Below are 27,792 nucleotides of genomic sequence, written 5' to 3' on the forward strand. Positions count from 1 at the left end.
CGCAAGAAGGAATAGACCCCACCCTCTGCTCCCTCCCTCCCAGTTGTGCTGGCCCTAGGAGCCAGAGGCAGGGCAGAATTCCTTTGCCACTAAGGAGGCTCTGGATGCCCAGAGGGCAGGTCTGGCAGTACAGAAGAGCCAGTTTCACAGTGCACTTTGCACTGGAGAGGAGTCTCCTGGGGTCCTATGAGAGACTGTGGCTGGGGGCTCGCTCTCTGCTGCATTCACCTGTGAGGCCTAAGGAGCAGCGAGTCCTGCAGGAAAGGGGGAGGAGAGCAAGCCCGTCCCCTGCCCAAGCTACAGCTCCCTGATGTCCAGATGCTGGCAGCTGCCCCCCATGTGCCCCACCATCACACACAGGCTGCAGCAGAGCCGGACCATGGATGTGAAATTTTGACCATCTTAAAAAGGAGAAATCTTGGCCCCAATTTTCTCACCCCCACCCCTTTTCACTGCCTGTAAGACAGTTTCTGTGCTGATGGCCTTGGAGCTCCGAGCCCTCATTCCCAGACAGACACCCGCAGGAGACAGGCCGAATGCCCCCAGCTGCTCATTGCAGCATGATCCCACTTTAACCCATCACGTGTTTCCTAGCACACTCCGGCGAGGACAAAAGGCATTCTTCCAAATACAGCTGCTGCAAACCTTTGGGTCTCTCTGGCCCTGCCGCCACCCCCCACCCTCCATTAGCCCTGATCAAAAGAAATGGTCAGTGTCTAAATCATAATTCAACCAGAAGGGGAGGAAAATGACATTCTTTCAAAGGAGGGCAACAACAAGCTGCTGTCTCTAAATTGCCAGATTCGACTTCCCCAAACACGTGGGAGTTCACTTCTTCTTTCAGGAAGAAATAGGGGGGATTTGCCTCTGTGGAGCAACCTAGAGAGACAATCCCCCACCCGTGCCCAGCAGAGGAAAGGTTTGCTTTCTCGTTGCTATTGCAATTCGACCCTCGTTCCCACCTTTCAACAGACATAAACAAGCTGGGCACAGCGCAGTGTATCGTTCTTCTTCACACCAATACGGTGGCCACACTCTGGTTTTACACTGTACCAAAGTTACAGGAATTGCTGAGCCTACGACACTGGGATTTCTCTTTAGGACTCTCCCGATTCCCCCCCCCCAAAAAAACAAACAAACAAACAAACAACCAACCAGCCCCATACAATATGCTCCTTGTCGATACTGTGTCCCATCACCTCATTATCATCTCATCCCTGGCATTCAATAGTGGCCAAAGGATCAAAGGGGTCAGTTTGTTTAAGGTGTAGGTGATTCCAGCCCGCAATAGCCAACCTCCCCGGAGCTCCGCCGGAACAGCTGCTCTGCCCCTGCTCCTAGGTCTTCTGGGGGAATGTTTTTGCAGCAGGAAGCGTTTGTGAAATTTAACAGGCCAATTTCTTTACCTTTCCCTGAAGGCTTTTTCGATCCCGTTGCTTCAGACGCTATTTTGTCACAGTCTCATTCTTTTGCAACCTCTTATTGAGCCGCAGTTTGCTTCCCCCACAAACCCCCCTTGAGTTTTCCAGGTTTTGCTCCTCACTCCTTTGCCCCAAAGGACAATCTTTGTGTTTATTGTCTTTTAGGCAAAGCTAACAAGTGTGTCAGCATCTCCCTGCTCTGCACAGAGACTTTTTGCAGGAGTGCTCAGAATCCGAGCAGGGCCCCGCGGCAGCCGACTGGCAGCAACGCTTTTGTCTCCTTTCATCTCTTAATATGGATTTGAAGGTACTAGGAGATGTTCGGCTTCCTGTTTAGCAGAAGCGCTGCTTGTTTCGCTGGGTGGTTGGTTTTTTGTTTTTTTTTTCCAGGGGAAGGGAAGGAGGGGGGAAGTCTGGGTGTGGGGGAGAGAGTAGAAAACGTTGGCTCTGTCCATGGTCAAAGTAATTCAGCTGTAATCCCCCTTTCTCTTCCTCTCCTGGAGCTCTATTCATATTCTAATCACAGCTTTTCCTTCCCTAAACCAGCCACTTTATCAGAGCCCGAGCTTTGCACTTTTACTTCCACTTCCAGCACCTAGAACCGCCTTCAGAATAAGCAACTTTCTTTGCAGTCCAGCCCCCTTGCACCCCTAAAGGGAGCCCTACAACGTTGTCCTAAAAACCGCAGGTAACATTTTGTTCTTTTCACGTACCCCGGAGAGCACACACAACCGTCCCTTCTTTCTTGGAAGCGCCGCCTGGAGCTTCCCTTCTCTTCCAGACTTGCACGTCAAGTGCATACAACGTGCCACCGCCCTGTACAACACATGCAGTTTATGTGCAGTCCCTGGCGAGCCAAGCAAAAATGCCTGGGGGTGGGTGGGTGGGTGTGGGTGTGCGCCAGGGACACAGAACTGGACCGTCAGCTCTGTTCATGGGCAACTTTCTCCGTCACCCCTCCCCAGCCAAACTGAGCTTGCAAGACCTGGGGGGAAGGCAGCACACAGCCTCCAACTCCATGTGTGTCTGGGAATGAGCCCAACTTAAAGCTCGGGGAGGGGTCGATCGATGGGGTCTTTACACACACCGCAGACCCCGCACCCAGATCTCCTGCTTGTTTGAGGAGCTGAGCCAAACTTGAGCTCAGGCTGTAATGAACCAAAGACTGGGGGGGGGGGGGGAGTGGAAAGGCCCCTGGAACTTTAAATCAGAAGAACGTTTCTAATGCTCTAACCGAGGAGGGAAGTCGGAGTGTTGGGATTGCGTAGATCTAAGGCCCCCCTTTTTGGAGGAAAGCTTTTCTTATTCAAAACAGCATCACAATGGGCTTCACATTGAGCCTTGCCACATCCCCATCTGACTAGCAGCCATTCATCAGGCTGGCTGGCCTATCAATGACATTTCTCCCATCAGGGCTCCTATAAAATGATGCTTTTTCCCATGAAACATCCGCAAACATTTTGACGGGTCTGGCTTTGCCCTGCTGGATTACTGAGTGTCCCTCTCTCTCTCTCTCTCTCTCTCTCTCTCTCTCTCTCTCTCTCTAACCTCCCCCCCTCCCCTCTCTCTGTTCTCGGTGTGCATCTCTGAGCTAGGGGATCTCCAGACCCCGGGACTTTGGGGCTTCTGTACTGCCCATGGGAAGAGCATGCATTGTGGGTTACTGGAGGAACCCGACATGGATTCCACAGGTTAGTCCAAGACTCGAGACAACAGCCTCCCATTGCAGCCAAGTGGAGACTATTCAACTTGACAGTGGAGGAAATATACTAGACTCTAATAGGATGATAAGTTACCCGGCTTCTAATCAAACGTGCATTGGTGTGTGTGTGTGTGTGTGTGTTTTCAGTTCACCAGAAAGAGAGCCCCAAAAAGTTGTGTTAAAAATAGACAGGGCTGGCTGGAGCCCGAAGTTTGCCCTTGCAGCTGAGGTGCAGGCTGGATTTTTCCTCGGGATATCGGCAAACTAATTCCCTCTCTGCTTTCAGTTTTAGGCAGTTGACTAGATTTGAGCGGAGCCTTTCCAGGGCAATACATTACGGTATTAATAAGGAAGGGGTTGTTTTTTTTTAATGACCTCATCCAAATGGCGTCTTGTGGGAATAGCTAGAATTCAAGCCGGTTTGGAAAGCGAGTCCCTCGCTGGGGTGGACTGGCTGAGTGGGAAGTTTTTCTGATTTTTTAAAAAATTCAAGCCAGGGTTAGGTGTAAAGACCTTGGTTGGAATGAAAGGGAGACCGTGAGTAACCTCTTCCTAACCGCGGCAAGCAAAGAAAGCCCCAGGCTTCCTTAGACTAGAGGGGATGGATGCGGAGCTCAGTCAGAGGAGTACACTGAAGTGTATTTGTCCAGCTCAGGCTGCAGCTTCCTGCCAGCCCCTGGCACCGCAGCGTTGGCAAGGCTCGTGCTTTGGAAATCGGGTGGCGGCGGATTGCAGTTTCGGTGGCTGGTAATGTTGTGGACAGGTTCTGAGAGTATCCCCTGAACCACATGCGTTATTAGCTCCCTTAACTTAAGGCCTTCCATTTCTTCCCCACGCCAGCTGTCAGTCAGCTACCTTCCGAAACGAATCCACCCCCCTTTTTGCGCCGGTTCACCTGGCGGCCCCCTTTTTTTCCCATCATGAAATCGATTTAATAATCTTGCACCCACAGAAACGACATTTCTAGATTTTTTTCTATGTCCAGCCGGATTTTACACTCGGGCCACACCAGCCTGTCCTGATGCAACCTATGACATAGGAAAGCAATTCCCACTCAGAAGCAGATCCCTGAATCCATCAGTAACCTTTGCGCTTTTCTAGGAAAAAAACTTTCCAAACAGGTCGCTCGCTCGCTCTCTCTCACGGCAAAGTCCTCTTTCGAAATAAGCCCAGCGTGGAATCATTTCCATTTTTCACCTGAGAAATCGTCAGTGGCCATTTGCCCTGATTTGCGGCTTATATTCGCCTTGTGCAGGTTTCTATCGAGTTTTAGGTTTCAGAGTAACAGCCGTGTTAGTCTGTATTCACAAAAAGAAAAGGAGGACTTGTGGCACCTTAGAGACTAACCAATTTATTTGAGCATGAGCTTTCCTGAGCTACAGCTCACTTCATGCATCCGTTAGTCTCTAGGGTGCCACCAGTACTCCTTTTCTTTTATCGAGTTTTAGTAATTTATAATTAATTATAAATTGCCGTGCTGAACACATACTGGGGACCCGATCCTTCCCCCAACGAAGTCAGTCCGAGTTTTGCCGTTGACTTCAGTGGCTACAGGATCCTGCCTTGCAATGTTGACCAAAGAGTAATTATGGGCCAGATTCTAGAGACCTTATGGGCTCAAAACTCCCAGCGACTCCGTGAGAGTTTTATCCGATGAAGACCTACAGGATCCACCCTAACAGAACTAAAACTTCTCTTTGATTTGGCTCCTTCTCCCTGACCGTGCTATATTTTCCACTGGGAATTCTCCTGTGTATGTCTTTCACTCAGATGCAAAGAATCTCTCTCCTCCAGCTCAGTATCTTTAGGCAGTTCTGAGGGAAGGAAACTAGGGGAGACTTATTACCGCTAGCATTTGGAGGACTCTCCAGAAGTAAGTTGTGAGGGGGAGGTGTGTGTGAAAATATTGTAACATTTCAGAACCCCTGAAAGCCTGTCTGCTCTCTACCAATTATCACCGGTTCGGGTAGGAGTCGATGCTGTGTTTTGAAAGGGGCCATCGATGTAAAGAAAGCCTAAAGTCTCCTAACGGATCGTATGCAAGTTTCAAGAGCAAGACGCTTCCTCACCTAAATGTGAACTGCTTTCCCGCATAAGCAGACGCCAGATATTTACATCTTTAATAGAATTTATTTTGTAAATGCAGAGTGTGAGATCATTGCCCGGGGTTTTTTCTGTTGAAGCTCTAATTATTATGTGCATGCATTGAGAACTAAACGCAACAGCTGGAACTCAAAACCTTTCGGGGGGCGCGGGGGAGGGAATAGTCTGGCTGGGGCGAATTTACAAAGATGTGACCCTTTAACAACAACAAAAACAAAAAACCCCGGAGTTTGTTTTCTCAGGATGAAAATGTTTTGAAATGAATGAAGCGTTGTACTCGCTGATTTGCAACACTCGCTCTGAGGCAGCCCACACTGCGCCTAGTTTTCAGTGAAGAGTCGTTAAACAGTAGGATAAAGTTGCCCCTCTTAGCAGGGACGCAATCCAGACTTATTTATGGGCACTGCTTGTTACTTACCGGTGGCACAGGCGATTGGAATCCCCGATACTTTCAATCCCAACGCTCAGACCTGTGCCCTGCGGCCGTCTCTGTGAGCTGCCGTTCTCTAAATGCAGCAGGGTTATGATAAATGGCAGCATGATTGATGAAGATAATATTAATCAGAAAACATTTTAGCCTTGCTAAACAGATGGCAAGAAAAGTGGAGCTTTGCAGTTGTCTCATTCAGACACCTTAGCCTCCCTTTCAGAGGACTTAATCCAATTAGCTTTTCTTCTGAGTTTCAGTTGTTATGTAAAGATCCTAGGGCATTGGAGGAGTAATATAGCTTCATTGAAAAAAAAACAAAAAACCCAGCCATGTTTTAATTTCTCTTTATCAGTTTTATTTTCTTGGTTTTTTTTTTTTAAAAGTAACGGGGGAAACAACCCAACCAGCCCGTAACTTTTAATGGCAAGGCACTGAAATCACTTAATAATCTTTGCTTTATAAAATAAAATATCATCGGCTTAAATCTAGCCTAGCGAATCGTCAACTAAGATACAGCGTGCGTGGAAATTAGTTATTTTAAAACCAATTCAAAGAAGAAATCGATTGCTACAAATCTGGAAGTATTACAAAATCCCTTCTCCTTTTAATGAGATCTTCCGCATCGTCTTGTGACTTTTTAGGAGGATTTTTGTTTTAAATAGCAACGGGCAAAGCTTCCCCGCCCCTTAATATGCAACAAGTGCTCAGAATCAAAGGCAAAATTTTGCTGGAGTGAAAGTGAAGGATGCATCCACACACCGAGGGAGAGATTCCGTTTCCTTTTTTTTTTTTTTTTTTTTTGTCCTTCTAAAGAAATACCCTTTAGCTGAGGTGTGGACAGGAGGGAAGAGAGATGATGAAGAAGAAGAGAATCACTTCTTACTAGCAGCAGGGATCCAGGAGCTCCGGTCTGGAAACTAATTGAAATAGACAAGAGGAAGCAGCGCCGGGACTGGTGGTCCTGGCTCCTGATAGCTGAAGCGTTTCCCGATTGTCCAAACAAGGCTGTACAGGGGATTGCTGTGTGGAGGGAACCCAACCCGTGTTCAGGAAGGGAAAAGCCCCCAGATTTCTTCGCTTGGGACAGACGGTTATTAGTGTGTCTGCCCTTCCCCTCCCTTAATCGACGATGAAGATAGGCTGTTGATATTCTTGTAAGGGGACCCCTACTCTTGCTGGCGATGCTGTTTAAAGGCACTTAAGGTCTAGCGTTGGGCAAAGACCCAGAAGTTTGGCGGAGTGAGTGATTTTGTTTTCTTCTGCAAGGCGCTGGAAGTTAACGTGTAAAAATCCAGGCCCTGCAGACGCACCGCTAGCTGGCGGCTCACCCTGCCCTTTGTTTTAGACTTACAAAGGAAGAGCAAGGAGTAGGGGGGATCTTCACAGGGGGGTTGGGTTTTATGGCTATAATCAGAGAGAGCTTTTCCCCCAGGGCGCAGCCTGACTCATTAAAACGGACCCCAAACAACCAGCCTAGTACTAGTACCTGTTTGCCCGGAGGAGAAGGAGAGAGACTCATAGAGTCATAGAATATCAGGATTAGAAGGGACCTCAGAGGTCATCTAGTCCAACCCCCTGCTCAAAGCAGGACCAATCCCCAATTTTTGCCCCAGATCCCTAAATGGCCCCCTCAAGGATTGAACTCACAACCCTGGGTTTAGCAGCAGGCCAATGCTCAAACCACTGAGCTATCCCTCCCCCCATGGCCAGCCCCATCCCACCCCGGCAACCAAGCCCCCGCCTAATCCTACCTCGGCCTCACCTCCACATGCCCTTTACCTCCCCAGTCAAAGGGGGAGACCAACACCCACACGCCCTATGGTGGATTTTCCCCAAATCCCTGCCAGTTCCCCCCTTCTCTTCCTCCTGGGTCCCCTTCCTTCCTGCGCTCCAGGCAGTCTCCTTTGCCATCCAGCTGGGATCTTTCTCTGGGGGCTGGAGGGGGAGCCGCTCCCCAGGGCTGCTGGCCAGGGAGGAAGTGACTCGGTGGAGAGCCAGCCGCAGCCTGGCCAGGCTGCATTGCTGCCACATACACATTATGAACCAAGCCAAGGGTCGGATCCTGCCGTCTTTCATTCCGCCCCCCATCACCCACCCTGCATTGCAAGGGTCAGGGCTGGAGGGAAGGGCTGTCATTTCTATACCTCTCCCAGCATTGACTCCTCTGGACACAATTCTCCAATCAGGGACAGGCTCAGACACCATGGTGATGGCTGCACAGCAAGCACCCAGAGAGACAAGGTGGCTGGGGTACTATCTTTTATTAGTCCAACTTCTAGTGGTGAGAGAGACAAGCTTTCCAGATACTCAGAGCTCTTCTGCAGGAAAGCACCTAGGCAGCTAGAAGCCTCCTTATAGAACTGGGCAGTCACTTCTGTGGTAGGGATGTCTCACAATTTAAGGGCCAAAGTCTACCCCCCTTCGACGCAACCCCACTGAAGTAAGCAATGTGTGAGTGAGAACAGAATTTGGCCCTGAAATCATCACCATCTGCTCCTGCTGCTTTGAATAGCCTATTCCTTCCCATCCACCTCTAGGGCCTTTGAGATGGTGCAATTCTCCCCAGGGTGGGCCAGTCCCACTGCAATCCATGGGAGTCCTGGCCAGTAAGGGGCCTGCTGCAGGGAGAGGGCTCAGAGCTACCGCGCCTAGAATGCGAGTTGGCTTCAGTGAGCCTTGCGCGGGCAGAGCGGTGCCTTGTGCGCGCTGATGGTGCCTTGCGCGCCCTGAGCGGTGCCCAGCCGCTGGAACTCACAGGACAGCTCTGCGCCTTCCCGCACACACCGAGAGAAAAGTTTGCAAGGCAGTGGAAGTACTAATAAGATGTTTCCATAGCCACAGCCCTCCCCCCGCCCCCGACATCACCATGGTGACTGCAGGGAGCTGGGGGGGAGGCAGCTCCGGGAGTGGGAAGGGGGTAGCAAAATATTATAAGTTTTCTGGTTTTGGTTCTTTAAAAGGCGTTTGGGAGCAGGGGGCACCAAGAAAGCAGCAGCGAGTTCACAACAAAGGGGGAGTGAGGGAGTGGAAGGAGCAAGGATCCAATGGAGCATGCATGTCCCCCTCATACAATGTAGGAGCCCCTGCAGCTTGCTGTGAAATAAAACCATGCAGAAGAGAAGGGGCGAAACCCTGCTGAACAGCTCCAACAAATCATTCTTAATCACTCATTAACAATCCTGTCCAAACAAACTTGGGAGGGATGGGCATCTAGAACCATCAGTTCTCTGGCCACCTCGGAGAGCAATCTTCCTTCCAGCCAAATGATTAGTACTACCCACTTCCTTGCATCAGCTCACACAACGCAGCTGGATTTTGCATTGCACCTTTGGTTGACATAATCTTCTAGATGCTTCACAGAGCTACCTAGCAAATGATCAGTGACAGAGAGAGAGAGAAAAGCAGAGGTGTAGAGGCAAAGGAGAAAAGTGATGTGTTCAGCTGAGATTTGAAATGACTCTGTCTACTACCTGTTGAATAAGCATGCTAACAGTATTGCTTTTATATTTTCAGGACTGGGCAAAGAGCTAGTTTTCCCATAAGTAAAGGAAATCTCTCATGTCATCTTAATATTGCATGATACACTGTGCGATATTACTGAGTCACACAGACACCAAACAGGCCTCACACCCAGAGATTCCACAAGAAGCAGGGGTCTGCAATGTATGATTCCCCTCCCTCCCCCTAGATGACGTGTCAGAGTTTAATCCTTTCATCAAAACAGTAGCTTTGTTTTGGTGGCGGTCATGATGTGTTTAGTTTATTTATTTTTAAGGCAGTTGTGTGTGTGCTCTCCTCTTTCCTAGGTGGGTAGCTTTACCTCCACATACCTTCAGCCATGTCCCAGAGGTCGAAACCCCCATCACTTCCCATCCTTTTGGGTTCCAAAAGAACAGCATGTCTTTCCTAGGACAGGAACTGGAGACCATGCTAGTGTTGCCATCTTGCCAAGCATTATAAAACCCTCTGAGAACGATCTGTACCACAGGATGTCAGGGCTGGGGGGGATAATGGAAAGGAGATCGTTTTGCAGTAGAATGTTTCTGCTGGATGTATGTTTAAAGTATGGAGACACTTGTTGTTACAGTTTTTTGGGCCCCGTGTTGCTCCAAATGAAATCAATGGCAAAACTTCCACTTACTTCAGTGGGAGAGGGATCAGGTCCTTTTGGGGGTGGTGGGACCTAAAGCTGATACTTCGGGCCTGATCCAAAGCCCATTAAACTCAATCAAAAGGCTTACATTTATTTCAGAGAGTCCTTAAAGCACTTTTGGTGTGAACCCTGAAATGCTTAAATCACGTGAAATGATGAAAGCATTTTAGCATTAGTCAAATTTTGGGATATATGATCATCACTGCATGAGGATTATTATGATTCCCTGTGAATGAAGATGACATTATAGCTACATATCTTTGTTACTAAAACATATCAGTTCATTTTAAACATTCTGTTTTATTCATTTGCATTTTTTCAAAAAAATCTAGAATGTAAACATTCACTTATAATAGCTATAAAGGCTTTCATACATTGATTTTGATCATGAAAATTGGTATAAAGATGTAACCACTTTAAATCTTAACAAATATTAGTGCCCTAGTTGGCAAAGAGATTGATTATAAAACTTTAAAACATTTGAATAATAATACAGTATTTAACCGTAGATTTCCAGATTTTTGAAATTCAAATTAGTGGTTTATTTTGTTGCTGGAAAACTACCTATCTTTTCATAAGAAGTTTCCAAAACAATTTGCATTGTTATCTAGGAGACAAACTGTTTATTATGGCTGAAGCATGTTATATTTCTTTATTGATTGCTTATGCTGTGGTAGAAATGTGCTTGTTATATTCTGTACTTCCATATACATAGTGCATTATGTTCATGGGGCTGATCCTGTATTCTTTTTGCACCTTGAAGTTGATATGGTGTGGATATACAAAGAATAGTGCGTTGAGTCCTATAGGGTCTAAATCCTGTTAACCACATTATCTGATTTCATAGAAATGCACCAGTGAAAGAGGTAGAAGTGGTTTTTCATGTTTACTATTGTGGTGCTGCTGGCATTATTTTGGGTATTATGCTGGCAGAACTCTTAGTGAGAACAAGGAAGGCGCTAGGATCAAGACTTTACATTGTATCCATGAATTTATATTAAACCCTGCTTTTCAGAGATTTTTGGACTGTTAGACATTGACTTTCAGAGTTCTAGTCAGGGGAAAAGATCGTCTACATTTTCTTCAATTGCTATGGAATTATTTCCAAAAGTTCGAGGGAAAGACGTGTTAGTTTTCTCAGCTGTGTGTGTGAAATGAGTGAAGGTGCTTTATTTGCCTGCTGTTTATAAATGGTTGTTTTAAAAACAAAAATACGCACACGAATAGCCTGGAGAGTGGCACAACTGTGCCTCATTTTGCAAAAGTAGAGTGAGAAAATATTTTTTTTTAAGCTACAGTCCTCAAGGTTTTACTTGGGCAAAACTCCTGTTGAAGAAAGGGCTCCAGAACTGGGCCCTCCGGACATGTGTGTGAGACTGTAATGGTGCTTCCAGTGGACATTGTGCACTTGTGACCCCCCTGCTCTCATCTGATATACAGAACAGTCCTCCTTTACTGTAGTGTTCTTGTCTATTGAGTTCAATATTTATCAAATATTTAATCTGTTTATACAATGACGACTATTTTAACACCCTCATGCTGAGACACTAGGGTTCTGTGCTACATATCAATATTATTAAAATATAATCAAGCATAATTTGAAAACACCCTTATTATTTTAACCCCCCCAAAGAATAATCAATCTGTGGGGAGGCGGGATTCAATAAAAATAAGGGCAATATGGAGGAGAGGGGGAAAAGCTGGGTGGGACAGCTGTGTCTGACTGTAGAACACCAGGCTTTCTTGTTTGTTTATAAAGAAGGATGAGAGGAATTGGGGTGAATGTCAAGGGGAACGGGTTCCACACTTTAGAGCCTTCCCCAGCAAAATCCTGACATTAAGGTGCAATGCTGGGATCGCTAAACTTGGGGTGGTGTCTGAATACACATCCCCCTTCAGGTCAAGACTCAAAGAGGTGGGCTCGAGTAAAGCCAGAACTGTAACGACGCCTTTGGAGCAGTGGTGGGCTGTCATGTACCTAATGCAGGTATAAAGTCCACACTTTGAGTGGTATTTGACATTACATGACAAAAAAATAATCAGCTTGCTATTGCATGAATATTGAAGTAGGTGAATTTTCTGATTTCCCCCCTCATGTCTATTTCCATAGATCTGTGCTGAATTTTATACATTTATGCCATTGTAACTGAAAATGAATACTCTCTAAGACTTGATCCCGCTGGAGCCTGAAACTCATAGCAGCTGAGTAAACGGACTGCTGACATTCTAGCTAGGATGATGGGTGGTATAATGGGTTTTGCCACAAGGGATACAATAGAGAACAGTAGTAACGAGGAAGGGTAATTGGTGATGATTACGCCAGTTTGGGCATAGGGAATGTTTTTTAATATGTACATAGTCAAACATTTGTGCATGCACACGTGTGTGTGTGTGTGTGTCTCTGTGTGTGCATGTCTCATTTGCATTCAGATGTAAGTGTGTGTGTATAGTATAATTTTCTACTTGATAGAGGGTCCGATCCTGCCATTTCCATCCCCCGCGCTTCCATGGAAATCTCCTGTTGAAATCAATGGGAGTTCCTCATACAAAGAGCTTGGCCTATAATGAGTTTTTATAATGCTTGTGAATATGTAATTTTATTTTGCATCCATGTCACATGTGTAACTGGCAGTTGTGGCTTTGTCCCCTTCCTGTTTATTTTGTTCTTAGAGATTTGCATGCAGATCTGTTCATTAGGTACAAGACATCAGCTGCTGTTAGAAACTCTATCAATGGCAAAATACACTGACTTCAAACAGGGCCAAGATTTCACCCCCTAAGTATAATTGATCATGCTAAATGTTTTTGGCAAGTTTTCCCCTTCATATTAAACTTGTCATAGAGAAAGAAAGAGGGGGTCAGCAGGAGGATGGGGTCCACTGGCTTCAATAACTGAGAAAAGGCTCCCTTGCAGTTTAAAGTTCCCCCAACCTGTCCAAGAAAGGACAAAATTCTCAGCTCAGGAATGTTTTGTTTATTTCCCTGTGACTGCAGTTAAGTGTGTGTGGTGGTGGGGTGGGGAGGGGTTTGGAAAGTGAAATTATGTCTCTAAAATGGTCTTTGTTATGTGACTGAAATAGCCAGTTCTCAGCAGCTAGCGCACCAGAGTTCACAATTAACAAATTCTCACCAGGTTTTCTAAATAAGAGCTCCTATATTATGATGGGTTTCAGAGTAGCAGCCGTGTTAGTCTGTATTCGCAAAAAGAAAAGGAGTACTTGTGGCACCTTAGAGACTAACCAATTTATTTGAGCATAAGCTTTCGTGAGCTACAGCTCACTTCATTATGATGATGAGCAACAACAGAAGTACCAGGATAGCAGGATAGACAGGTGTCTTTCCGAGAAACAGTCCCAACTAAAACCCACAGCATTAAGAAAGAGTCATTAATTCTAAAGCATTCAGCTCTTGATATGCATTTCGATTTCATTATTTTTCTATGCTATTCCTGGCCTGATCCTGCAGTCATTAGGTGGACAAAACTGCCATTGAAGACAATAGGAACTTTGGGCAAATCAGTAGTACAGGGTTAGGATCTTATGTTATGTCAGCACATCCATTGTAAACCCTATTCTTCAGGGGGGAGGGTTAATTCAGTTGCAAAGTTGATAGCCAGTCTTGAAAGAAATGGGAGTTTTGCCTGAAGTCAGGACTTAAAGAATAGATGATTAGAAATTGTTGTGGCTTAAGGACAAATGTCCTGAGACACATTAGTATTTGAGTCACTTCTTTTTTCTTTCTTTTTTTTCTTTTCTAATCAGTACTCACTTTTAAAGTTTTTGTAAAACCTGCTCTGGTCAGAATAATACTAACGGGCTTCCGATAGCCAGCTTTCCCCAGCACAGCTATTTCAGGTGATGCAGCTAGTTGGGGTCTGACACCACAAACCTGTACTCGTGAGCTTTCCCATTACATTGGATAGGGCTACCTGCAGGAGTAACAGCTACTCACCTGAGTAGAAGTTTATAGGATCAGGCCCTGAGTAAGCAAAACACTGAAATACAGATGCTGTGAACTTTAGGTTGCTATACAGATTTACAGGGCCTGAACCAGAGCCGAATGGAGTCATTCACTGGGAGTCTCTCCATTGAAGCCAACAGGCACTGGATTCTATCCTTAGTCTGTGGTACATTTATACTGCAGTAAAATGGCAAAGAGAATTACAGTAAGAAATCATCTTGATTACAGCAGATAAAAGAGATGTAGGGTGAATAGTGATACACTGAATGGAATGATACATTAGGTTAAAACATACTTTTCCTGTATTGTATTCATTTCCGCACAATATTTGATGAGTACTAAAGCTACACAGAGACAAGGTGCACATGCTATTGGTGATGAAATCAAGTTGCCAGAGGTAACGCTGGGGGGAAAGGCCTAAATCAGCACAACGTACGTCCAGCTTCCGGAGAAGCCTGTTCTCCTGGACTTCTAAAATCTACCACCGGACATATATTATTGTGCCATGTGAGGGAAGCCCTGGGCCCTGAAAGGGGTTCTGCTTGAGTGGGCCCCTTCACCTGCACACAGCCTCATTGCCCCAGCAGAGCTCCTTGCAGGTTCATGGATTTACTCCACCCACCCCGCTGCCCGCTCTGAAAACAATGGGAGCTGCCGAGTCCTGAACTCTTCGGAAGATCTGGCCCTCTGTTTTGCCTTTCTCATCAATGGCAATGATAACGGAGCCCAAAGTTGTGGTTGATTCTGTAGCCCAGGGTTTCCCAAACTTGGTGCCAACATTCCTCTCCTAAACACAGGGTGGTAGAGACAATACTTGCCCCCACACCTCAATATAAACTAGGGCTGTCAAGCGATTACAAAAATTAATCGCGATTAATCATGCAATTAATCACACTGTTAATAATAGAATACCATTTATTTAAATATTTTTAGATGTTTTCTACATTTTCAAATATATCCATTTCAATGAAAACACAGAATACAAAGTGTACAGTGCTCACTTTATATTTATTTTTGATTACAAGTATTTGCACTGTAAAAACCAAAAGAAATAGTATTTTTCCATTCACCTAATATAAATACTGTAGTGCAATCTCTTTATCATGAAAGCTGAACTTACAAATGTAGAATTATGTATAAAAAAACTTACGTTCAAAAATAAAACAATGTAAAATTTAGAGCCTGCAAGTCCACTCCATCCTACTTCTTGTTCAGCCAATTGCTCAGACAAAGAGTTAGTTTACTTTTTCAGGAGATAATGCTGCCTACTTCTTGTTTACAAGGTCACCTGAAAGTGAGAACAGGCGTTCTCATGGCACTGTTGTGGCCAGCGTCACAAGATATTTACGTGCCAGATGCGCTAAAGGTTCATATGTCCCTTCATGCTTCAACCACCATTCCAGGGGACGTGCATCCATGCTGATGATGGGTTCTGCTTGATAACAATCCAAGGCAGTGTGGACCGACACATGTTCATTTTCATTATCTGAGTCAGATTTTCTTTTTTGGTGATTCAGGTTCTGTAATTTCCGCATCGGAGTATTTCTCTTTTAAGACTTCTGAAAACATGCTCCACACCTCATCCTTCTCAGATTTTGGAAGGCACTTCAAATTCTTAAACCTTGGGTCAAGTGCTGTTGCTATCTTTAGAAATCTCACATTGGTACCTTCTTTGCGCTTTGTCAAATCTGCAGTGAAAATGTTCTTAAAAGGAACAAGATGGGCTGGATCATCATCCAAGATTGCTATAACATGAAATACATGGCAGAATGTGGGTAAAATAGAGCAGGGGACATACAATTCTTCCCCCAGGAATTCAGTCAAAAATTTAATTAATGCGTTATTTTTTTAACGAGCGTCATCAGGATGGAAGGATATCCTCTGGAATGGTGGCCAAAGCATGAAAGGGCATACAAATGTTTAGCATATCTGGCACGTTAATACCTTGCAACAATGACTGCAAAAATGCCATGCAAAAGCCTGTTCTCACTTTCTGGTGACACTATAAATAAGAAGAGGGCAGCATTATCTCTTGTAAATGGAAATAAATTTGTTTGTCTTAGCGATTGGCTGAACAAGAAGTAGGACTGAGTGGAACTGTAGGCTCTGAAGTTTTACATTGTTTTGTTTTTGAGTGCAGTTGTGTACCAACCCCCCCCCACGTTTGTAAGTTGTAGTTCCACGATAAAGAGATCGCACTACAGTACTTGTATGAGGTGAATTGAAAAATACTATTTCTTTTGTTTATCATTTTTACAGTGCAAATATTTATAAGCAAAACTAATATATACACTTTGATTTCAGTTACAACACAGAATACAATATATATGAAAATGTAGAAAAACATCCAAAATATTTTATAAATTTCTATTGGTATTCTATTGTTTATCAGTGCAAATAAAACTGTGATTAATTGTGATTAATTTTTTAAATCGTGATTCATTTTCTGGAGTTAATCACGTGAGTTAACTGCGATTAATTGACAGCCCTAATATAAACATTTTAATTGGTGTGGGTCGGGGCAGCAAAGAGCATTCATGGTGGAGGGGAGGAGGGTTCATGGACTGGGAGGCTGCAGTTAAAAAGCATTTTAATCACATGGACGGAGCAGCCTGTTTACTTCTCCAGCTTGCTGGATCATTTCCACTTGGAGCTCCTGCAAACAGCCCATCTATTGAGCAGCTAGCATTCAGCGCTGAATATTCAGGACTAGATTCTTGTCTTAGCCCTTTTCTTTTTTCCTGTTCCCTGGCCTTGCTTGCACATTGTGGGAAGTGGAGCCTTCTCCAGGAGGTCAGCCTCGCAGTTTGAGAAACTTGTGCTACTTTCTGAGGGGAGAAGGAGCGGAAGGAATTGAATTTGCTCTAGGTTTTTGAATCTCTAATTTGCGTATATTGGGGGCAGAGTGGAGAGCTGTTAAGAAACCTCTCAGAAATATATTTAGCTGGTAAGCTCTGTGGGATAAAACATAATGGCCATAATGGATCAGACCAAAGATCCATCTAGCCCAGTATCCTGTCTTCCGACAGTGGCCAGTGCCAGGTGCTTCAGAGGGAATGAACAGAACAGGTAATCATCAAGGGATCCATTCCCTGTCACCCATTCCCTGCTTCTGACGAGAACTCTTAGTGTGTATATGTACAGTCCATAGTACTGTGGGACACTGATCTTTGCTGGGACCTCTAGGATGGCCTAGAGCACATTGTTTATTAATTAATTAATTAATACATATTATTTTATTTATTATTGATTACCACCCCTTCTAATTTTGTAAAACAAATATGCTCCGGATGCATTTTTAAATTCTAAAAGAAATACTGTTCTCTTCTCTTTTTACCCTTTAGTATATCTTCATTTCTATTGCTTTGTTTTGCTGGGGGTTTTTTTTTTTTAGTATTTGGGTCCTTCCATATTGCTGCTGCCAATCCAGATGGCCCATCTGGACTTTTTTGAGAGTCAAGATTTCTGTATGGGTCTGGCAAGTGGTGCTCTTTTTGATGGGACAGATTTCTCTGGCTCTTGTATAGTTTTTCTCTTTTCTGCTGGTCTCCCTTTTCTCTGTTTGTTTGGTATCTTCTCCATCTTTATCTTCTCTCCCTCCATCCTCCTTTCTTCTTGGCTACCTCCTTTTACCAGTCCCACCCCCCCACCGCAATATTTCCTCTTCCTCCCCCTTTTCTTTTCTTTCTCAATTGTCTTCCTCATCCCCCATCCCTATTGTCATTGTTTTCTTGTCTCTTCCCCCTCATCACTTGTCTTCTTGCTTTGTCCTCTTTGCCTGCCTGTCTTACTGATGCACCACCTCAGTGCTTAAAGTGTGTGTAGGAGGAGAGGTCACAAGGGATCACAGACCTGGCAAAAAATAATAATTAAGAATTGAACCATGTCACTGAGGGGCACACTTTAAGCACAGTTTTATAGAAGTTGCACCTCCCGGATTATTATAGACCCCCCACATTTTTTCAGACCACTTTAAGCACTGATCACTGTGTTGGGCCAACTTGGCTTGCTGTTAGATTCAGCAGCGCCTGTTGCAGGGAAGGAAGCATAGCATGGGCACCTGGTGTAGACCTGCTTCTCATAGATATTGTATCCAGCCAACTCACTTTAGTTTTGTACCCCTGTGGGACTGAATCAATGGTCTGGGGCTTTCATGCCTCTTTGCATGCGCTAGTGGGTTGAAGTTCAAGGGTTATCATGATGATTTTCCCCCAAAAGCTACTAATGAGTGGATACCCCTGCCAGGTGACTGGGACTAAGAAACAAAGACCAGTCTCTTATGAACACTCGTGTGTGTCACACATTGATTACATGGGGTTCAAAGTAAATGGAATTTTTGGCAAAAGTGCAGAGAGGGAGCTGTCCTTCGGCCTGGGAATGAACCTGGCACAGAAAAGGAGGAGGTGATTGTGAACTTTCAAATGTTCCTGGAAGGAAATGTTGCAGAGAAATCAGAGAAGGTAAAATCTTCCATACTGCTATGTGCGGCAGACCCAGAATCACTGGAGATCTACATAATACATTAAAATGAGAGCATGAATGTGGCTGCAAACTGACAAAGTCATCCAAAAAATTCAGGAATACATTCAAGGTATATATTCTTTAAAAAAAAAAACAGGTGCTGGGGCAGATGATTGACCATCATGTTGCAGAGCTAGGTAATGACTAAGTCAGGTGAATTTGAATAGTTAACAGATGGATCAATTAGATATCAGTTTATTTCTGGTATAACTGATCACTAGGTCAAAGCAAGGCTACTGTGAGAAATGGACTTGACATTGCAAAGAACAGTGCATGCTTACAATGCTGGTGAAAACTACTGCCCAAAATATGTGGAATGCTGGAGAATGGCTGTCATCATAATTCCACGCAGAACATGAGGTCAGATATACCAAACATAAATCACCATGTGGTTCCTGAGGAGGATAAGGACAGAGTTTGAGATGTTCCTGTCTTGCCAGGCATAAATGCTGCTATGAAAAATAAGATCTGTAGTGAAATAGAGGAATCAGAACGCAAATGAACCATTGCAACCACAAAAGATTCCTGAATGTCCTTGGTTCAAGGTTTGGGCCAGTCTTTTAAAACTGAAATATGCCCTCTTGGGTGAAATATTACTCCAGATTTTTAAAACTGAGCTGTTGCACAACACATGAAGTAACAAGGTAATAGCACAGTGTAAACACGATTTGCTCACCATGAGATTCCAGATGAGTTAACAACAAATAATGGGCTATAATTCACAACTCTTTCAGGTGTATCAGTTCAAGCACAGCAGGGCAAGCCCATACTACACACCATAAAATGGGTTAGCACACAAGTCAATACAAAGAGCAAAAAATGAATAAACAGAACAAAAGGGCCCCATTGGATTCACAGGGTCCATACTTGGCATTGTTGGAATATCACAACACCCCTCACAATGCTTCATTAGGACCACCAGTTCAGAGATTTATGGGTGGAAGGACAAAGACCTTTAGCATGTTTCTTTGACCAAAGACAATTAACTCTGAAGTAGTTCCAACAGAACGATAGTCCAAGAAACTAGAACATAAAGAAACTACTACAAGAAGAATGCTAGACACTTACCCCTGTTGCGAGTGGGAAAGAATGTTAGATTTCAAAGAGGCCGTATCTGGCAACTTGCCAAGGTAATGGGCACCCAAGATACTACCAGCAGTGCTCCTGGATGGGCTGACATAATGCACATCCAGTCAACAACAATGAAATTACAAAAAAACAGCAAACCCAGGATCAAGGTAGCAGATCCACCTAAAGAACAAGTGGCCGTGTGATCAGAAAGCCACTGAGCTTGAGAGGTAATCGTTATTGACTAATGGTCCAGAAGAGGCAGAAGAATACTTTCATGTGCCCTAGCGGTTGACGTTATCTACTCTAACCAACAGCCTAAACGTCTCTCCATGTTTTATTAATTGTCCATATTAATTTTTGGTGGTTGGTTTGGTTAGTATATTAGTTGCATTTGTTTGTTTGACTGTTTTGAAAAAGATGTACCATCAGCCACTAGAATTGGTGGCAACTGACCCCTGCCATGTACCAGGCGTGTAATTGTTTGTAACCCAGTCCCACGTCAGGTGGCTGGTGCTAGGAAATAAATCTCAGTGTTTTGGTGAAGTTTTCAGAGCGATCATGATTTTTTTTCCCCTTTAGGGACTCTTTCAAAAGCTTCTAATGCTCTGCTGTAGTCAACCTTAGGACACTTCCAACAGTGCATACTATAGTGTGCTTCTCAGGCGATGGACGCCTTTGGTGTACGCAACAAGCAACTAAACAGCGTGTGTTACAGGAGATAAGGAAGGAGCAAGACACGAGTGGGTTTCTCGTCAGAACAAGTGATGTATAGCTAGCTCTGGCTATAAGCCTGACCATGACTTGCTGCTTCATAATCACCTGTAGTGCACACTATTAGGGAACTAGTCCCAAGTCTGCTGGACTAGCTGTCTGTATTATTGGCAGCAAGGGTTGAACTGGGGGGGAGAATATTCTGGTGGTGCTTGGCTCATGGCCTTGTTACTAAGCTTCCACCTTAGTTTGCTCTCCCCTCAACTCTCCCCACACCACCTTCTTCTGTGGGCTGCTACTTCCTTCACCTTTCCTCTCATAGATGCTGTCCCTCTTCCCTTTTCTCTTTCCCCCTCTTTCTGGAGTGCTCACTCCAAGCCTTGGAATAATAACTAGGAGTAATGGGATGAATTTAAGAAAAAGAAACATTAGGCTGGAGATACACTTCCTAGCAGGGAAGAGTCTATTAGAGTGAATAATAACCATCTCCAGGGAAGCGATGGAACATTTAAAACTAGACTAGACAAAGCCCTAGAGAATGCACAGTAGGGAACAACCCTAGCAGGGCCCCAGAACATGGTTAAAGTGACCTGCCAGATCTTTTCCAGCCTAATTTCCATGCTACTCAACCACAGTGGCTAAGCACAGCTAGATGTTAATGCTCAGATGATTAGCACTGAAATAGTTAAATGCTGTCAATTTAAAACTGTTGTCGTTAGGCTATGCAGTTGACGCCCCTTATGATAAACTAGAGAAGTCTCTTATAGCTATTGGATCAAATTCGATTCAGAGGTAACTCTGTTAAAGTCAGGGGAGTGACGCCAGGGATGAGTTTGCTCCATTGTTTCATCTGTTTGCAGACTCATGAAATAACTATAGACCTGTTACATTCTGGTCCCTGCTAGAGGGTTTTCATCACCACCAGTAGCATTCATAAATAAATAAATAATAAAGACGCTGAAGGCTTAGCTCCTGGAGAAAACGGAGCCACTAGGAAAGTTTTATTTATATATAGGTAGTGCTTTATGGATTTAGCATCTGATCCAAAGCCTGTTGAAAGCAATAGAAAGACCCTATTGACTTCAGTGGGCTTTACTCAGCTCCCTATTCCAGTAATGTTATGTTCAACAATTAGATCCTATCATGTAAACTTTGTGTTTCGGTTGAAAGCTGTTAGGCCCTGCTCCTGCGTCTACTGAAGTCAATGAGAGTTTGTCCTTTGACTTCAGTGGGTGCTGGAATAGACCCTTAATGATTTGCTGGGTATACTCTGGTGAGGCTGTCCTGCAGAGACCAATGGCCAACAGTGTTTTGTTCTGTTACGGAGAGTAGGGCTTGGGAGTTTAAAAGTCCTGACTTGTCCTCTGAGTTAGTATGGTTGATTGATTTGGGTCGTGACAGTGTTGTAATGCGTGGACTTCTTTTTCCCCAGAAGAAATATTAGAATAAGATGTACTATTGTTTTTCCTTTTACTATCATTATTACTTATTTGCATTGCAATAGCATGCAAAGACCCCATACCAGGATTGTCGCTCCATTGTGATAACCACAGTTGTGGAGGCTGAAGTTCTCTATCCACCCACATGGGCAGCAGGAATGCAAGGGTCTTTCATATCAACGTGCTTCAGGCTAGAGATGAGAAAAGTGTTCAGTCTCCATAAACTACTCAGTCAGCAGCATTTCTCCAGAGACTGCTACCACGGGGACCTGTTAGAACCATGTTTTTTCTGATGTGAACACTTACCCACTAGGAACAGGTGTAAGATCACCAAGTGAGTTCACGCAGGGCACTGGGCAGTCTTTCTCCAGTAATGATATTTCGTTAGTAAAGTGAAGGGCTGCATTTGATCTGGAGAACTAGAGATGGAAGATTCCATATCCTAGGGGCAGTCCCCTGAGCTATCCAGTCCCTCCTTATATCCACCATATTTGTTGTCCCAAGCCACACCCTCTTGGCTTGAGATGTCACAAGAATAGCTAATCGTGGCTGGCTGAGTCAGCACTGGGATTGGCTGCAAAACGAGGTGGTGGTGACTGATGTAGTAGATGGAACTCTTCCCTGTGAAAATGTTGAACCAATACCACAGCATAGTAGTGTTGTGGAAAACGAGTCACACCATCTGTTTGGTTCAAACAGTCTGAGGTCCTTTCATTTTTGAATACAAGCATGCAGGGAGAAGGAGACAGAGATGGTCACACACAGGAATTTCCAGGAAAGGTCTGCACTTTGCTTGTGGCATCGTTTTGTCTCAGGGCTTTTGCAGGTTTGGGGGGCGGGAGTTGCATATAATGGACAGCTAGGGACTTGAGCTAGGCTAGAGGTTGGCCTACTTTGTTATCTGGGTCAAAATACCATGGCCCAGCATATGCAAATGCTCTTAGCTTAAGCTAAGTCTTACAGGATGCAGGCCTGTAGGCCTCTTGCGTTACCGCTCTTGCCTATGCTGCATATAGTGCATAGGTCTTGTCACAGAGTGGGATGGGGTCAGGTCAACAATACTTTCCCCCACAGTAGTAAGGTTCAGTGTGTTGCAGGAACTGCCATCTCTCAGGTAAAATGTATAATGAAGTCTCCTTGACTACATCTGGATATTAAATATCTCATGGCACTCTTTGCAAGTGTAATGGTGTGCAGGCCAGTTTCTGCTTTCAATATTCACAATCTGTAGACCTACCTTCCCCTCTACTTCAATTGCTTAGCACGCAGTTTTAAATCTGCTTTGTAGTATTGTTGGAAGGTTATAACTAAAGCGATAAACAGAAAGTAGGAATGGATCGCATTCAGGTTCAATTGCCAAACCATCGGAGTGTGTGGGTGGTTGAATCAAAAGTTTTTCCTTTGGCCCATTTCTAGCTCTAACAGCAGCCAAATCCCACTTCAGAGGTGACTCAGCAATCAGCAAATTGAAGCAATCCATATAGGGTGAATCCTGAGCCCTTGTGCAAAGCTGAATTAAATGGTCCTATTTATTGTTATCAAATCACTTGAAAATTCTGAGTTCAGGAGCCAATCACTCCAGGTTTACAGAGTGGAGAGATTTGCACATTGGCATGTATGGATAATCATACAACCACATTCAAATTGCAGAATATTGCATAACTGGTGGAAAATCCCTGCACTGTGATTGGTTGAGACAAAATAAAGGCCAGATTAGATGATCATAATGGTCTCTCTTGGCCTTAAATCTATGACTTTGTGAATTCCCCTTCAGTACAATTATTCACATATATAACATCAACTACAATCTACTCTGGCAAACAGTCATTATTAGCCAGTCAAATGTAGGAATTTACATAACCACTGTCTATCTCAATCTCGATAGCTAGTCTTTGAATATACACATTTACAAAGTCTTATTGGTTACAGTAATCTCTCAGCTCCGATTAGCTGCTGTACTGAGAATTTTTTCAAGCTGTTTGCCAGCAATACATATAAGAACATAAGAATGGTCATAGTGGGTCAGACCAGTGGTCCAGCTAGCCCAGTATCCTGTCTTCCAACAGTGGTCAATGCCAGGTGCTTCAAAGGGAATAAACAGAACAGGCAATCATCAAATGATCCATCCCCCGGTGCCCACTCCCAGCTTCTGGCAGTCAGAGGCTAGGGATGCCCAGAGCATGGGGCTGCATCCCTGACCATCTTGGCTAATAGCCATTGATGAACTTATCCAATTATTTTTGAACCCTGTTATAGTTTTGGCTTTCACAACATCCTCTGTCACTTCAGCGTCTCAATCCCTTTAGCTGAAGCAGAAAAATGCCAACATTTACATGACAGAGAAGGGAAAAAACCAGGAAAGAAAATTATGCTGTCAATCTTCTGTGAGAGAGAATTTAAAAAAATAAAAGCTTGAGTTTAATTTAGAACATTAAAAACGTCCACGTAGAAACAATTTGAGTGTGCTTTCATTAGACACAATAATAAAAATATTTGGGGCTAATAAATACAGTGGTTTTCAGCCTCATTCTTTATGATAAATACCTTGGCAAATTTCATTTAGACCAGGAAATGCTTATTACTTTGAGGAAACACCTTCAAACCGTCTTTATGAAAGTACTCTGAAGTTAATTGTCCTATTCTCAAATTATTTAGCAAGGGAATCAAGAACGAAAAATTACCTCAGTTTTAAGAATCTGCTTCTTTCGGTCATACAGAAATGGTGTAATATTTATAATGGGCTTGTCTTCACTTACATACCAAAAAATATACAATTGCAAAATGCAGCATGTAAAATGACAGGTTGATTGACAGTCCACTTTTAGTCCCTGATATATTTACTTATTATTTAAAGAGGCACCGTCATCTCAAAAACTATATTTAAAAAAATCCTTACCTGTGTTCTTTACTAATAGTGTAACAGAGTTACTGTATTGCGTTACTATACAGAGTCCCCATGGGGTGACTGTGTTAAATATTACTAAGCACACCCACAGACAGCCCATAAAACGTCTGACTCCTCCCATGTGGGAAGGACTTCCGCCTTGGGAAGTAATTATTAGAGGAAGTTTAGGGGCGGATGGGTGTGCATGCTTCCTGTGGAAGGGAGAATGTGAAACAGCCCTCGTAGGAGGAGGGGAGCTGCCTTTGTACTCTATTCCTGCAATAAATAGATGTGCTTTTGTTGTTTCATGGAGCTCATGTTTGCATTGTTGTTGTGGGGACTGTGCCTGGCTATGCTAACCAACCAATACGTAGACCCCAAGGTCACAGAACAATAATTAGGCCTCAATCCTGAAAAGACAACCATACGGTGAGACTCAAGGCCTGCCTAGAGCCCTGCTGAAGTCTGTAGGGGTCTGTGCACATTCAGGGGTCTGCCTATATGGTTGTTTCTATAGGGTCATGGCCTCTATTATTAAGATCTGAAAGAATTTAAAAATCAAACTTACTTTTCACTTTTTAGTTTGTTTTTTATTGTTTTTTTGTTTGTTTTGGTTTGGGTTTTTTTTGCTCAGGTGAGAAACTAAACTAGACCAGCCAGCTTCAATTTTGTTTCTAGTCAGTTTCTCTCTTGCTCCTTTTTTTAAAAAATTTTTTTCATTAGCGCACTGCTGCCATATTTGGGCTTTGCAAGTCCCTGATGGCAATATTTAAATTTCTGCAAAAACATGTTTGTGCTTTTTAAGAAATGCACGAAAATATTCTTATTAGTGTTGGATGTTAGGTTTTGTAAAAACTTTAAAAAAAAACAACTGTTAAAAATAGTTTCCTCCACAGTTAATTTGGGGCCAAAACTACCTGGCAGGTGGGCTCTACAAAACAATCTAATATATATTCTGTCCTCATTTGCAAATCTGTGCCCTGATGCCACAATTAGATCCACATGGGCAGAGTCCTGCTGATTTCAAGCAAAAATACAGCAAATTATTGTTGCAACTTCAGTGAGAACTGGTGGATGCTCAGCCCTTTTGCAAAGCTAATTTAATACAGATGCTAAATATGGTTTTAGGAGCCTAACATTAGGGACCCAATTTTGGAAATCTTGATCCAGGTGCACAGGAAATGTCTGGCTGAATGTCTGAGTGCACCAATTCGCACTGGCTGTGATAGCCAGATCTCCATCACTCATCTCATAATGCCAGTCACATCATTTAAAGAAGCAGACCTTTTTCAGCCAGGTTCTGTAATGTGCTCTGTTATATGGTAAATTTGCCAGTAATCCTCTGAACATTGAGACTCAGGGTTAGTTTCCTCTATTCTTTGCTGCTTGGCAGGTCAAATAATTTTTCATACTGGAAGAGGTTTGATAGACACTTGAATGTGAGACCACAGGGGAAAACCCAGGGTGCTGCAGATAGTGGTGTGTGGGATCTGCCACTAAGTTTAGGGTTGCAGTACATTGTTGAACAGCAACTGGGCCTCATCCCATAGGTGACTGCATTAAGAGGTGGGGGGATTGTGCAAATTATAGTTTGTCAGCCTTCTAAATGAATCTAAGTCATGGTATTGATCGAAGACAGTGGGTTCAGTATGTGTAAAGATATTGACAAGCAAAATACCACCAAATAAAACCTTGAAAAAGCTTTGCCCCCAGTCCAGCGCCAGGCCCAGGCACTGAAGATAAATACAGATGGCTACTGCCAGCTCCCTGTTGCTAGGATGACTCACACAGTTCTTGTTAGAAGGATGAAGAACAGAGGATCAGTCTATCTGCTCAGAGGTGGTGGCAGTTATGTTTGCTTTTAATCCCAGCAGCTGAGCTCAACGCCATGAGATGCGTATAAGCAGCACAGGCTGCTTTCTGAAGAGCTCACGTCAAAGAGGTGGGGTTGCCTTTCTCATAGGCCTCTCAGACCTCACTCTGCTGTAATCCGGAGTGCCTGGTTCCTCTTTGCTGCTGAGGGCCTATCCCTCTGCCCCACTGCACTGAAGGAGCGGGAGGGATTCGCAGCACCACTGGGCCAATTTGAGCATGTGGCAGGAACACCAGATATGGTGCAGAGAATAATGTGGCATATGGCCCTTAGCCAGTGTACTGGATCTACCTGCCACAAAACTTCAACGGGATCTTTTCTTCTGTGAAAGCCAGACTTGTGGTTTGCGATTGGGTAAAGTACAGATTAGTTATCAAGGTTCTATTGTAAGGTTGTAAGCCACTGGGCTCAGGGTGGTCTTCTGTATGGCCATGTTGGATGTGATAGAAAGAGGAATAGCTTTCCGGAGAGGGTATAAACCTACCAGAAACAATAGCTATATGTTGCTGCAGTGTTTGTTTGCTTGAGCTGCCTTCCTGAAAAAGTGTGGAAAATCCTCATCTGCAAAGGGAGTAAATTCTAGGAATGAGAGAATTACGGGTCTGATACTTCTTGGGTGCTCTGCAGTCTAATGGTGAATGTGTTGCCCCTGTTCACAGAACCTGCAAACAGTTGAGAAAGGGGAGGTGGTGCATGCAAATGTGGCCGTAATTAAGGGAATGAAGGCTGCATTACAACATTATTCCTTTCAGGAACCCACATGGAATAGAGAGATGGGGTGGTGCAACATGAAGCTGCTGCGACCTGTGGCTCAGGGGCTAACCAGCTCGAACAGCATGTGCCCAACTATAACTGAAGGCTTATGGTAGGGTCCTGGCAAACATGTGATTTGCTGCTTCCCGTTGCCCTTCTTGAGTACTTCTGTATGGACCCCTGTTGCGTGCGTGTGTGAGCACCTGGGCGCATGAGGCTGCTCTCATGGGTGTTGTCTGGCCACGATTGCTTACGTCTTTATTTATTCAGATTCAATTCTGAACCAAAGTTGTACATATCCTGTTTTTATAACTTCAAAGTATACCTACAAATTAGCATTCTAAAACCACAGGATACACTTAGCAATGCAGCGAGCTGCCCGCAAAATGCCAGTGCTCTCATGTTTACCCACTAGGATGCTAAATCTCACAGACAACCATCCCCTGGACCTCCGCCAGCCCATCACTGCACCCTGAAATTAATGTTTTAGGTCTCTCATGTAGGCTGTGTGGTGTAAAGTGAGTGTGTGGTCATCCAGATCCCTTTCAATACTCTTGGCCCTGGCTATCTGCTACATACTTCACTTACTCTTAGTCTTTTCTCTGCAGGGTTGCTACCTGCTGCAAGTATGGGACCACTTTTGCAGCCTTGTGTTCACCCTCTTCCTACCCCACCTATGGCCACGGTCAGTTCCACCAGAGAGGAAGAATTACATTAATTGCAGTAGTGTCCAAAGGTCCCAGCCAGACTCAGGGCTCCATTGTTCTAGGA

At 44.2% G+C, this 27,792-nt stretch overlaps 1 protein-coding gene across 3 annotated transcripts in view; it reads left to right on the forward strand.

Moving 5' to 3' along the window:
- Positions 1-2,889: 2,889 nt before the first annotated feature.
- Positions 2,890-27,792, forward strand: part of RFX4 (regulatory factor X4) — a 129,920-nt gene continuing 105,017 nt past the window's right edge. For all 3 annotated transcript variants that reach the window (XM_073324380.2, XM_073324390.2, XM_073324399.2), the window contains exon 1: positions 2,890-3,112. In XM_073324380.2, coding sequence (XP_073180481.2) covers positions 3,070-3,112 — 43 coding nt within the window. In that variant the 5' untranslated portion in view covers positions 2,890-3,069. The remainder of the gene's footprint in view (positions 3,113-27,792) is intronic.

The sequence above is a fragment of the Lepidochelys kempii genome, chromosome 1, assembly GCF_965140285.1.
Source record: "Lepidochelys kempii isolate rLepKem1 chromosome 1, rLepKem1.hap1, whole genome shotgun sequence".
NCBI lineage: Eukaryota > Metazoa > Chordata > Testudines > Cheloniidae > Lepidochelys > Lepidochelys kempii.